At 39.3% G+C, this 13,012-nt stretch overlaps 1 protein-coding gene across 1 annotated transcript in view; it reads left to right on the forward strand.

Moving 5' to 3' along the window:
* GUCY2C (guanylate cyclase 2C) overlaps positions 1-13,012 on the forward strand; it is a gene marked incomplete at its 5' end in the record, with an annotated part of 69,178 nt that overhangs the window by 8,082 nt on the left and 48,084 nt on the right. Inside the window, 6 exons of the mRNA XM_080660758.1 lie at positions 1,765-1,877; positions 3,228-3,292; positions 6,294-6,509; positions 7,823-7,944; positions 9,375-9,471; positions 11,971-12,088. Coding sequence (XP_080516884.1) covers positions 1,765-1,877; positions 3,228-3,292; positions 6,294-6,509; positions 7,823-7,944; positions 9,375-9,471; positions 11,971-12,088 — 731 coding nt within the window. The remainder of the gene's footprint in view (positions 1-1,764; positions 1,878-3,227; positions 3,293-6,293; positions 6,510-7,822; positions 7,945-9,374; positions 9,472-11,970; positions 12,089-13,012) is intronic.

Consider the following 13,012-nt stretch of genomic DNA (forward strand, 5'->3'; position numbering starts at 1 on the left):
CTACTTTCCTAGACTTTCTCCACCCCAATTTTCTATTGCTCTTCACATGCATTCTCCCATTCCACTAGGTCCACCATAGCCTCACTCAGACTATTCTCCTGGTTTCATGTGCCCTATATTCTCCCTATTGTTATGATAATTCAATAAGATAAACGTTATAAAGGGCTGACACATGGGTCACTGACCCCACATCTTCCATTAACTTTCTCTGACTGGTCTTATTTACACTGACCTCTTCTATTTGTCTAGTCTGAATGAATAAAATGCTGTCATCTCTTATTTAGATCTCCTACTAAACAAAGTACAGTAGCAGAATAAGTATCCTTGTCCTGGCCACAGTGTGGCTCAGTTGGTTGAGTGGCATCTCATGCACCCAAAGTTCTCCCATCCCATTCCCCCTAGGTGCACATGCCCAGGTTGTGGGTTCTATTCCCAGTCAGGGTGCATGCAGGAGGCAACCAATGGATGTTTTTCTCTCACAGTAGTATCTCTCTCTCTCTCCCCCTCTTTCTTCCTCTATAAATACATACATACATACATACATACATACATACATACATACATATCCTTAAATTAACAACAACAACTAAAAAGGCAAGAGATAAAATGCTTCCTAGTTTATAGAAACATTTCTGAGGTGGCTGTAGAAGAGCAAAGATGTTTCCATTTTCTAAAAGAACAGGTCTATATCTTTTAAAATATTCTAATTTGGATGTTCAGAAGAACAATAACTTCTATTGCTGATAGTCTCTTTTAAAGGAATTAAAAATTATTACATTTGACAAACCTGGTTTTAATACCATTTAACATGTGAGTGAATCAAGCAGAGAAATTAAAATGGCTTGTGCAAGAACACGTAGAAAGTCACTCATACTGCCAGACTAGCAACTGAGGTTTCTAGGCTTCCTAAATAAGAGCTTCACAAAATGAGAGATATCTCTGCTTAGGAATCAGGGATTCGTCCTGAATATTTTTTATTGGAAGGAAAGCAAAATGCAAGAGAAAAAGTTTGGTCAAATGGTTCTGCTATCTCTTTATTGTCTTCCAAAATGTGATGCCTAGTAATACCGAGGGATATTAGCATCGATACTCTTGCCTTCATCTGAAGATGACCCATTATCCAAAGATTCTGGGCCAGAATGGGTGGGCACAAGTCACTCTGTCATTGCTTTCCTAACACTTCCCAGACCCATATAGGAAACTTGCTGAGTCTACAATAATAAAAAACAGGATGAAGAACATGAAAATGTTCTCAACTAGATTGTGGGATGGTTATGCAAATACACACACACACACACACAAGGTAGGCCAAAAGCAGGTTTACAGTTGTAGGTACACAAAATATGGAGTTTATTCTTGTATTATTATTTATTGATTATTGTATTACTTTCCATATGAACAACTGTAAACCTACTTTTGCCCCACCCTATATATATATGTGCTAAATATATATATACATATAAATATGTTTACTAAAAATCATTGAATTGTACACTTAAAATGAGTGATTTTTCTGGTGGCAAATTATGCCACAAAAAAAAAGCTGATGAGAGAGAGACAGACAGAAGCAGAGAGACAGAGATAGAGAGAGAGAAGAAGAGACAGAGAGTAATATAAGAACTCCAAACTCAGATATCCCTAGGCCTGAAAATGGATCTCCATTTTTTCCCCCCAGGATCAATTGGCAAAAGGTAACTTTTATGTCTGGTATGAACTATTAAAAAATAACACTAGTTTTCTCTTTTCCTCCTTTCTGGATAACAGAAATAAATGCAACTGTGAATGCTACCTTTATCCGTACAGAGGATGTGATTTATAAGTCAAGTGACTGTCGGAGTAGCACCTGTGAAGGCCTTGACCTACTCAGGACAATTTCAGTAAGTATCTGCCTTGGTAGATACACCCTCTTGTCACTGGACAATCATAGTGTGAACCTTGGGCACCTGTCCATGAGCATCTCTCACGTCAGCTCTAGCCATGCTGAGTGATGTCAACGCAGGATTCTCTAACTTTATCCCTATAGATTTCCCATGTGATGAGGGCCCGCCAGGAATCCAGGAAATGGAAAGAACCTTAGCTATCTGTACACTTTCAGTGTTAGGGAATGGAACTATTTTGTTTTAAACACGTTTCAAAAATGTAAATGTTGGTCCTAACCGGTTTGCCTTTGTGTCCCTCAAGAAATACCTGAGGTGCCCTGTTAAAAATATATTCTAAAGCCCTTCAGCAGAGATCTCTGTGTCAAGTCATCACCATATATGTGACTACATGAGATCTGAATCTGAAACCTAACTTTAACATAATAACTGTCATGTCAAAGGGTAGATAATGTGACGAGAGAGATTCTTGCCTAATCCCTACTCCCAACTCCCCCCCCCATGCAGGTCTTGGAACACTAAAGAGTGTTCCAAGCTCTCTAGAAGCAAGTAGGTGTGTGAGACGCCCCCTTTACTACAGAAATCTTTGAAAAGGCCCTCCGTGAAACAGGGCACCAGGCACAGAGCCATGCATGCTTCTAAAACTTCAATCAATAACATTACACATTCACCAAGGTAGGCTCCACCCAGGTCAGGAGGAGTAGCTGATTACAGCAGTAATGGGGCCCTGGGGGGAGGAAGAAAAGTTTAGGTACTTCCTCCCTGGATCTCTAAAGAGGAAGGTATGACCTGGATCTCGAAAACCAAGGACGGGATGTTCCTAATCACATTCCCCTTGAAAATAGTAGAAAATAAGATCTATCATTGCCCAGCTGGTCACATTGCATTTGTTCTCTTTAGCCCTACTTTGTAGCTCTCCCTAAAACTTGCCCACTCCCTCCAGAGCACCTCCAAATCTAGTTTTTTTCTAATGGCTGACAGACACTACTGTGTATGTGCCCGTCTGCCAGTCCTTCCTCCACTCTGCATCTCCTTCTTGATAAAGAATGCAGGTTCCCTGCAGTCAGTTCACTTTCAGTAGAATACCTTTCCCTCCACCCATAGCACCGCTTCTCTCAGACGACTTCATCCCTTAGCTGCCCCTTGCCCAGCAAGAGGCACCCCATGTTGCCCCCTTCTGCTCTGCATTCTAACATCTTAAGTGGTCCACTTTCTAACCTTCTGGGAGCCTTCCCCTTGCCACTTTTTTTCTGTCTTTTGATTCTTTCCTTTGTTTTGTTGTTGTTGTTGTTGTTGTGTGTGTTTTCCATTTTAGGGATTAGTTTTTTTCTTTCTTTTTTTCTCCTACAGAATAAAAAAGAGGTGGGTTGTGTCCTCATGGGGCCCTCGTGTACATATTCCACCTTCCAGATGTAGTAAGTAGTTTATTTTGTTGTTGTTTTGATGCTGCTATGAATTGAAATCAAGACATGACATCCGTGTTAAAAGAGTTTATCAAACAGCATTCTAGTCAAGGCGACACAATTAGGGGTGTTGGGGCCCTCCTATATTGCCACCAGTCTTGCAACCATAATTCCCTTATCGAGTTAACTCTGCCTTTGCTCAGAGTGGAGTGAGTCACTGGTGCAGTTACCAACATCTAAGCTGGAGAAGCAACATGGTATAAAGTCAGAGTTCTGGCAGGAAACAGGGAAGATAGTGCACTTGGATAATTTGAGGAGCTTAATCAAAGAAATACTCACAAAAGTATAAGCAGAGTGTATTGAAACACAAAGAAAGGGGCAGCACCCAAGGGCATGAGCAGGGCTCTGTTTTAGCACTGGGTTTACAAGAGTAAGGAAGGTAGCCAGGTACTTATTTCTTAGCATTATTTGAAGGTTATAAATAACATATTAAAGTACTTTGCACAAAGCCCTTATCACCTTAGAAAGAAGCTTTCAATATATTCCTGAATGCAAATACTTCTCTTTGGGACAGTTGCCCTCACCTCTCCCATTCATTATATCTCATCACCAAAAACACTTTGGTCTTCCAGATTACACCAACCCCAGTCAAAATCCCTCCCACATGCCTTTCTTTCACCTATTACAATCTTCCCCTGAATCAAGGATCAGCCTTCACCTACACAGAGAGAACTGTGCTGAAAAACCCCTTGCAAGAGACTTTGGAGGGTAAACATTAGGCCTCTGAAATGTCTGTTGCAAACTGTTCTTCTCACACCTCACACCCAACTCCACAGACAGACTCAGGTGCTTGGGGCCACTGCACACCATAGACACACCATAGAAGCATTTATTTTTTTTAGCTCATCTTCCATACCAAAATTCAGACAAATACAGAATCTTACTCTTCCTTGCACTCATTCCTGATGGTTATGTTGTCTGACTACTTATTGATAATGCTATAGAGTACACTCAAAAGAAAAGGGGGGTTAAGAAAATGGACTCACCATTTATGAGGACTTGCCATGGGCAAAGAAGCATTTTCATTTTTAAATATGTTTTTATTGAGTTTATAGAGAAAGGAAGGGAGAGGGCAAGAAAGATAGAAACATCAATGATGAGAGAGAATTATCAACCAGCTGCCTCCTGCACTCCCCCTACTGGGGACTGAGCCCACAACCAGGGCATGTGCCCTGACTGGGGTTTGAACCGTCACCTCCTGGTTCATGGGTCACCTCCTGGTTCATGGACCAGCCAGTCAGCCAGACCATACAGGCAAGAAGCATTTTTATTTTATTGGAATAGAGAGAATTAAGTAAAACCTAGCCCCTGCCTGGTGGCATAGAGAAGTTGATGAGGACGCTGGTGACCAGTACAAGTCAGAGTGAGGTAAGTTCCATCAGAGAAGTACAAACAAGACGCTCTGGATGCACAGAAGGAAATGGTCACCTCTGGTTGGGAGAGTTACAATTTGAGAAGAGAAAGACTTAATGAAGGCAGTGGTATAGAAGTTTTATATTGAAAGTGGGTAATATTTTAATGGGTAAAGATGAGGGGTTAAGCATCCAAGCCAGGCAGAGAAAGAAGTAGGTGTAAAAGCAAAGAAACAGTGAAGTGTAGAAAACTTGTTAAACTCTGTACTAACGGGCATGCAAGAGATATATAGGAGAATAATAGAGATAAAACTAGAAAAAATGAAGGAGGGCCATATATGGAGGTCTTGAGTTCTGGGGGAAAGAGTTATATTTAATTAGATTATCAGTTGCATATGCTTTTTATATTTAATTAGATTTTGTTCTATTTCATTAACCACCAAGGGTGAGCAGGGAAGTACCAAAGGAAGCAGTTTAACTTTGGGAAGAATAATTGAAAACAGTGTACAGGAAAGACTGGGGCAGACAAGGGGAGACTGTTGGCAGGGGAGAAGGGGGGATCTGTTCAGCATGAAAGCAGCTGACATGCACAGGGAGGATAACTTTTAAAGATATTTAAAGGTGGAACCAATAGTATTTGATAACTTATTGGATGTTGGGGTGAGGGCTGGAAAGTAATCAAAAAGACTTTGAGATCTCAAAACACTAAAAGAAATGGGAGAATCAGGATAAGGAACCATTTTGAGAAATAAAGATAAATTTGGCTGTGAACATGGGGAGTTTGAGATGTAAGCAGAACACTCAGTGACACCTTTCAGTGGAACACTGAAGACGGAAGGGGGTATTGTTGTCCTTCCTTTATCAAATACATATTGGGCACCTACATCTGGACTAGGCTGACTGGGTATGCTGAGGTGAACAAGCAAGACATGATCCCTGGCTTTAATGGAGCTTGCAATCTAGTGGAGGAGACAGATTCTCACCCAAATAATTACCTGGTCTTAGGTATCAAGGAAATTTTCCCGATGAGTAAAGAGACATTTAATCTAGGACTTGATGGATTAGTAAGATTCAGCCAAAGGGACAGGGCAACAGCATTCTTGGTATTTGGGAGGCCCTGACGGAGAATAAAGCTTGTTATGTTTAAGGAACTACAAGAAGGTCCATGTGCTGAGCAGAGGAAGGAAAACTAAAATCCTCAGCGATGTCTGTCTCAAATGTAATCCACAGAAGAGCCAGAAGTAAGGCAGTGAATAGAGAAAAAAGTGTAGAGGGCATCCTTTGGACTTTACAACTGTGGTAGCCCATCCTCTATTTTCTTAGCCCTACTCCCCAACTTTTATATGTCCCAGCCTGCATGTTATGACAGCCCAAATGACAACTTATTTTAGAATAAATCTAAGTAACTAAGTCACAGACACATGAAGACAACTAAAGTGATCTTAAAGCCTAGCATATGCTCAATAAATGTTGTTTTAAAATTCACCTGTGTGGGAGGGTCACCTGTATTTCTTTACATGCTGAAACAGGTTAAAGAGGGATCTTATTTGTGCTACTTAAGTTAACCCTGATATTTATTTCTTTTTTACCTCTTGGCATAGCCTTGACACAGATTTTAAATATCCCATGATTTCAGCTGGAAGTTTTGGATTGTCTTGTGACTTCAAAGAAAATTTAACCAGGTTGATGTCTCCAGCTAGGAAGTTGACGCACTTCTTGGTTGACTTTTGGAAGACTAATAATTTGTCATTCAAAACTTTTTCCTGGACCACTGCATATGTTTTCAAGAATAATAACGAGTCTGAGGACTGTTTATGGTAAGCAGAATTATTAACATTCTCTGGCATTTGCCACAGAAAGAAGCCATGGACTCATGGCCAGCCACTGGTTATTATCAGATGCACCTTTCCCATTTGTTACAGCATTGGGAGTGGACACCAGCCCACTCTCTTACAAATAAAAGCAAAGGGGCCAAAGGAAACATAGTATAATAAACATAATCAGCATGTGTTGCATTTTCAAACTCTTCATAGTTTTCAAAGTACCTCCAGGATAGTTTTATTGATTTCCCACAGTAAACCCTCTGAAGAAAAGAGAACAGATACTATGATCCCCATTTTACAGATAAGGAAATGAAAACCAGAAGTTAATACTTTCACATTACTGTGCAAGACATGATACCAGAGAATGTGCATTCTGCCTATACCTACAATTTAGTTAGAAACCATTTCTTTCATAGTTTTTTTCAGAAGAATAAGTTGGGATGTGGACAGAGAACAGGATAATGGGCACCACTGCTAAAATAAAATTGCAAGTTCCCTCTCCTTCAGCAAAGATAGCAGAGAGGATCTTTTGATCAGGTTATTACAGAACCAGGATGCTGCTCAGTTCTGTAGTCTCTATCTACGTAAGTGCGCAGAAGACTAAAAGTAGGGCACCACTGGGATTGCACATCTATGGAACTACAAGAATAAACCCAAAGGCCTCATCCTAGAAACTTTGGGGTGAACTTAGAACACACATAAATTTATTTCACACAGGAGGAGAAATTATTCCTATCAACTTGGAATTTTTGTACTGTAGATTCAAAGGTTTCAATTTATCTGTGATAATGGGGCTGGTTTCTTCGGCAAATAGCAGAAAGCCATTATAAAGGACCCGCCAAATCTCTACTATGTGCATGAAGATCCCCTAAAACTTCCCCAATACTTTCACTAAATTAGATGCTCACACTCATGGGGTGTATTATCTACTGTGTTAATAGCAGAAGTGAGTTTTTTTTTTTGTTTGTTTGTTTTTTAAATATATTTTATTGATATTTCACAGAGAGGAAGGGAGAGGGATAGAGAGCTAGAAACATCGATGAGAGAGAAATACCGATCAGCTGCCTCCTGCACACCTCCCACTGAGGATGTGCCCGCAACCAAGGTACATGCCCTTGACCGGAATCGAACCCGGGACCCTTCAGTCCGCAGGCCGACGCTCTATCCACTGAGCCACACCGGTTTCGGCAGAAGTGAGTTTTTGATTAACGAGTCCCAGGACAGATCTGTAAGCAATGAGCAAATGGCATGGAAGGCCATGAAGAAACAAAGCTGGATTCTTATAGTTTTTCTCTTTTTTGTTCTAGGTATCTCAATGCTCTGGAGGCTGGAGTTTCTTATTTTTCTCAGGAACTTAGCTTCAAAGATGTATTGAGAGGAGAGGCTGAGTTTCAGAAAATCTTGATGGACCAGAATAGGAAAAGCAATGGTAAGAAGACATGAAGATAATTTTGCCAACTTCTTCCTCACAACTACCACTTCCTTATGAGTCATTTTGACAAATCTATCAGACAGAGTTGTCATTATTACCTCAATTTACTTCTTATCTTTTGGGAGATCTGTAGTTGCATGCAATTCCATTGTATTGTTTCTTTTGTTGATTAAAACTTTATCCTCTGGGAGAAATTAGAAAAGTGACATTGAACAAATATATTAACTTCATAAAAGTAATGATGATGTTAAAATCCAATTTTTATAAACCAAAATGACATTACGACCCGTCATCATAGTAAACTGGTTTTTAAGTTCACCTCAATCCAGTATGTTATTGGATTTGTGACAGTTCCTCAAACATTCTGAACCCTGCTTCACTCATGACTAAGAGGATATATTTACTGATATCTAGCCTCATGTAAAATTATAAAAGTAAGCAAAGTACCTCACCTGCCTAATGATCTCTGAGTTACAAGTCAAGTGTGAAACACTAATGGGATAAAGTCATCCTTTCTAAATTATTAGTGATTTGCTTCATTTTCTATAGAATTCTCTTTACAAATTAGAATACATCAGGAGTAAAGGAATCAACTGTGGGAATTTCCTATGGGAAAATGCTTGTTTGGCAGGATTTCCTGGTGTCACTCAAATCATTATCTACATTATCATACTTATTAGGCATTTACCAAACTAAGAACCTACCATTTGCAAAACATTGATCAAGATATGAGGGGGTGGGGGGGAGATGAAGTATTAAATTATTCATGTCCCTACAGGGTTTACAATTCAACTGGGCAACACAATATTTTTAAAAATCTAATAAAGTATCTCCCAATTCCTCTTACTCATAAAGTCATGCATTTGGGAAGTGTAGCTGCAGTTATAGAATCGGATTGGACTCCATCACTGAGATCACTAAGACTAAGATCTGAGTTAAGAAGCTACAAAGCCCATAAGGAAAGTTGCTTAGGAAAGCTTCATAAATTTTCACATTAACTTATACTATATCTTTTCCACCCACTTTACAAATAGTGAGGTGGAAATAGTTACCAATGAAAATAGTTTTTGTAATACTCCTTGTGGTGTAATGGAATAAGCACTGACCCAGACTCATAACGCTTGAAGAGTAGAGCTACCTCTGTCATCTACTAGTTCTTTAACCCTTTGCCATCTTGGCTTCAATTTCCTTAAATCAATAAAATTAAGGGAATGGACTAGATCATTCTTTTTAAGATTCCATTTAGCTCTACTCTGACTCTGTGAATGTAAATTTAAGAAAAGGGGAGGTAGTAATTTGAGGAATTGGTGTTAGTCTTAACACAAACATACCATGGACATATTGAGTTCAAATTCAGGCACCGGGTTCCCTTTCTATTTGTGTACACCATTGTATATTTCTCTCTTTGTCTTGCTCTCTCTCCTCAGTGATTATTGTGTGTGGTACACCAGACATCATCTCCTCCATCAAGGGTGACCGGGAAGTAGCTGAAGACACTGTCATTATTCTAGTGGATCTATTTAAGTAGGTATAATATTTGGAAGAACTCTTCTCCTTTTAGAAAGAAAATACTCCAAGGATTTCCAAAAGGCACATTCTCTTTGCCTTTGCTTTGCACAGCCTCATATAGGGTTCAGTATGGTGATAATATATTTTTTTAATCCTCACCAGAGGATATTTTTTTCCCATTGATTTTTAGAGAGAATGGAAGGGAGAGAGAGAGAGACAGAGAGAAACATCGATGTGAGAGAGACACATCAATTGGTTGCTTTCTGCACGCCCAGGGCCAGGAGCCTGCAACCAAGGTACGTGCCTTTGACTGGAATCAAACCAGCTAGGGCATGATGACAATATTTTAATCTATGTTTCATTCCTTTTCTCATGCCCTCATTCTTTTTTAATTAATTATGGCCTTAGTGGAAATGTATTCCTTTGGCATCACTATCATGTCTAAATAATGAAGATTTATGAAAATCCCATTAAACCCACATGTCTATTCATCCTGGTGTCCAGCCTGACTTTAAGGTCTTTCTCAGGCAGTGATAAATCAACTTGTAACCCAATAATATTATCTATGAGAATGTGTGCCATATCTGTAGCTTCAAATGCTAATGGCCTTTGATCCTAGATTATTTTTCCTTCAGCCACCTTTGGTATGAGGAAAGTTCCAGTTAAATGAATTTAACTTGTAGTTATCCTTTGCCTACTGTGGATCATCACTGGGTGGTGATCTTTTCCTCTGCATTTCTCTGGAACTAAAGAGAGAAAGAGAAAAAACAGAAATCGCTCTTATTTACTTATTATTTTTATTTTTGGTTAATCCTCACCTGAGGATATTTTTTTCCATTGATTATTAGAGAGAGTGGAAGGGAAGGGGGGAGACAGAGAAAGAGTGAAACATCGATGTGAGAGAGACATATCGGTTGATTGCCTCCTGAAGGCACCCCAACCAGGGCCGGGATTGAGCCTGCAACCAAGGTACTTGTCCTTGACCAAAATCAAACCCATGATCCTTCAGTCCATAGGCCAACACTCTACCCACTGAGCCAAACCAGTCAGGGCAACAGAAATTACTTTTTATCACATCCCTCATTTTACCACTCATCTTTTAATGTGGAGACTAACTGTGTCAAGGTAATATTTGAGTCAGAATAAGCTTAAATAGGGTTTCACTGGTGTGGCTGTGCCCTTTGCCCCATCAGCTAGATCATCTGACTTCACTTATCTGACTGGATCATTAATCATTACCTTTCTGTGTTCAGACCAGAAACTGTTACTGCATTAGCTCTTTCCTGTGTTTGCCTCGTCACTTCACCCACACTAAATGTATTTTTCACAGTGTTAAGAGAAGTGAAGCATATCAACTGGAGGCCTGTGTGACCACAAGTTGTTCATAAAAATAATCAACCAATTTGACTTTTTAGCTGCAAAATACAGGAAGGAGGGCACATTATCAGCATTTCATTCCAACAACCACATTTCAATAACTGTTTTGCCCTCTGGAAGGAGTCCTCAGTGTAGCTTAGTTGGTGTAATTTTACTTTTAGCAAATGCTCAATTGACTGCCAAAGTGTTGGCAATCCTTTGTCGCTATTCCTGAAGGACACCTGACTATGTTTTGGGAAAATCATGAGATTCACTTGAAACTAGACATAACTTGGATTCAAATTCTAATTCTGACACTTCTGGTTCATTTGACTCTTGGGTATTGCTTAGTATTTTGAGATTAAATCTACTCATTTATAACATGAGAATAAAAATGTCCACTGCATCGGGGTACTTTTAGAATTGTATGTGCTGATATGAGCAAAAGATTCAAAACATTTCTCAGTTCATAGATGTGTTCACCTCCTGTTTGAATATTAAATGATGGTCAGCCTAGTTATAGCAGTTCAAACATGTTAGATTCTTGGCCTATTAAAACATTCAAATGGTTGGGAAGCTAGATACCATTTGCAGCACAGTCTCAGACATTATTGAGAGTCCACAATGTGCCAAGTATTATCTTGGAGTTGAGGATACAAGGATCAATAAGCACATGTCAAGAAGTTTACAGTAGTGGTAGAGAAAAGGTGTAGCCCTTCCATTCTTATGTTTTACCATCTGAAAAGTAATTTTAACTCCTAATTTTTTTATCATATCTTAATATCTCTAAATTGTTATGAGCACTTCAGGAAAAGAATGTTCCCAGATATAAACCAAGGGTCATTAAGTCTTGAAAGCAACCACTAGCTCACGTGTCCAGAGCCCAGACACATTTCCCTGAAAGTGTATCTGTCTTCTGATCTTCCTTTCCCTTTGTGTATGTTATGCACAGCTGCCTAATTTCTCTTGTTCAACTTAGCACGTGTAGAAGGAAATAAGCCTATATGGAGAAAGTAAAAAGTTTTGCAGGTTACTGGAAAAAAGAAAATGTTTTAAACTATTTCAAGGCTGCTGTTTTAGTTTGTGTGAAATTTTAGGAGCTCTGTCTCTCTATTTGGAGGAACCTAATTTTCATGAGAAACTGTGCTTTTATTGCAGTAACCACTACTTCATGGACAATGTCACAGCCCCTGACTATATGAAAAATGTTCTTGTTTTGACACTGTCTCATGAAAAGTCCATCCCAACTGATTCTTTCCCCCAGGACTTACCATTGGTAAGCTTTATATATGCATACTGTTTTCTTTTTCAAGGTTAAGATATTATTCTACTATTTGGGACTCAAATTCTAAGATGAGCACTATTTTTTTACTCATTTCAATTCACTCAGCAAGTGTTAACTGAGACCAACTAGGTGTAATTGCAGGATTCCTGCTACTAAAACTCTTACTATGGGACCAGCACAGCAGTGCACACTTCTGTAACATCAGAATGGAAGTGAAAGCGTGGGAAGATAGAAGATGCCCTGCTAACTTAGGGGAGGTGGAAATAAACAATGTAAAATAAGTGAAGTTTTTCTACATCCTAAAGCAACTTTCTGCTGGCACCAATATCAAATTCTATCTTTAGAGATATACACAGGGGTGGGCAAAGGTGGGTTTACAGCTGTTCATATGCAAAATACAATAATTACTAAACAATAATACATGAATAAAATCTGTGTTTTGCTGTAAACCTACTTTGCCCATCCCTGTATTCCTAAGTAAAGACATTGTTATCTATTATGATTAGGTTAACCTTGTCCACATTTATCCAAGAGAGTCCTGATTTATTCCTCTTATCCCAGCATTTCATCTGGTTTAGCATTTGTCTCCAAAAAAGACATCAATTGGACATCAAATCATGGTCACCTAATTATAATGAGGGGCTCCTGACTCTAATACCACTTGGTCTTGGTCATACACTGCACTTTAATGTGATCAAATTCATCAGATGTATTCTGCACTCAGAGATACTTGAGAGCAGTTTTGGAGTGGGAAGAGGAGGGAAGGAGCAGTCCTGAGGACCATGAACACTTTTGGGTTGGCAAGCAAAGGCCAGGCCCAAAGAGCTCTATAAAGAAAGTTGGGTATCTTTGGAATATCACAGTTTTTCCTGCAATAGCAGCGCTAAGCCCTCTGTTTTACAACCCTGCCAAAAT

Source organism: Plecotus auritus, assembly GCF_963455305.1.
Source record: "Plecotus auritus genome assembly, chromosome: 3".
NCBI classification, from domain to species: domain Eukaryota; kingdom Metazoa; phylum Chordata; class Mammalia; order Chiroptera; family Vespertilionidae; genus Plecotus; species Plecotus auritus.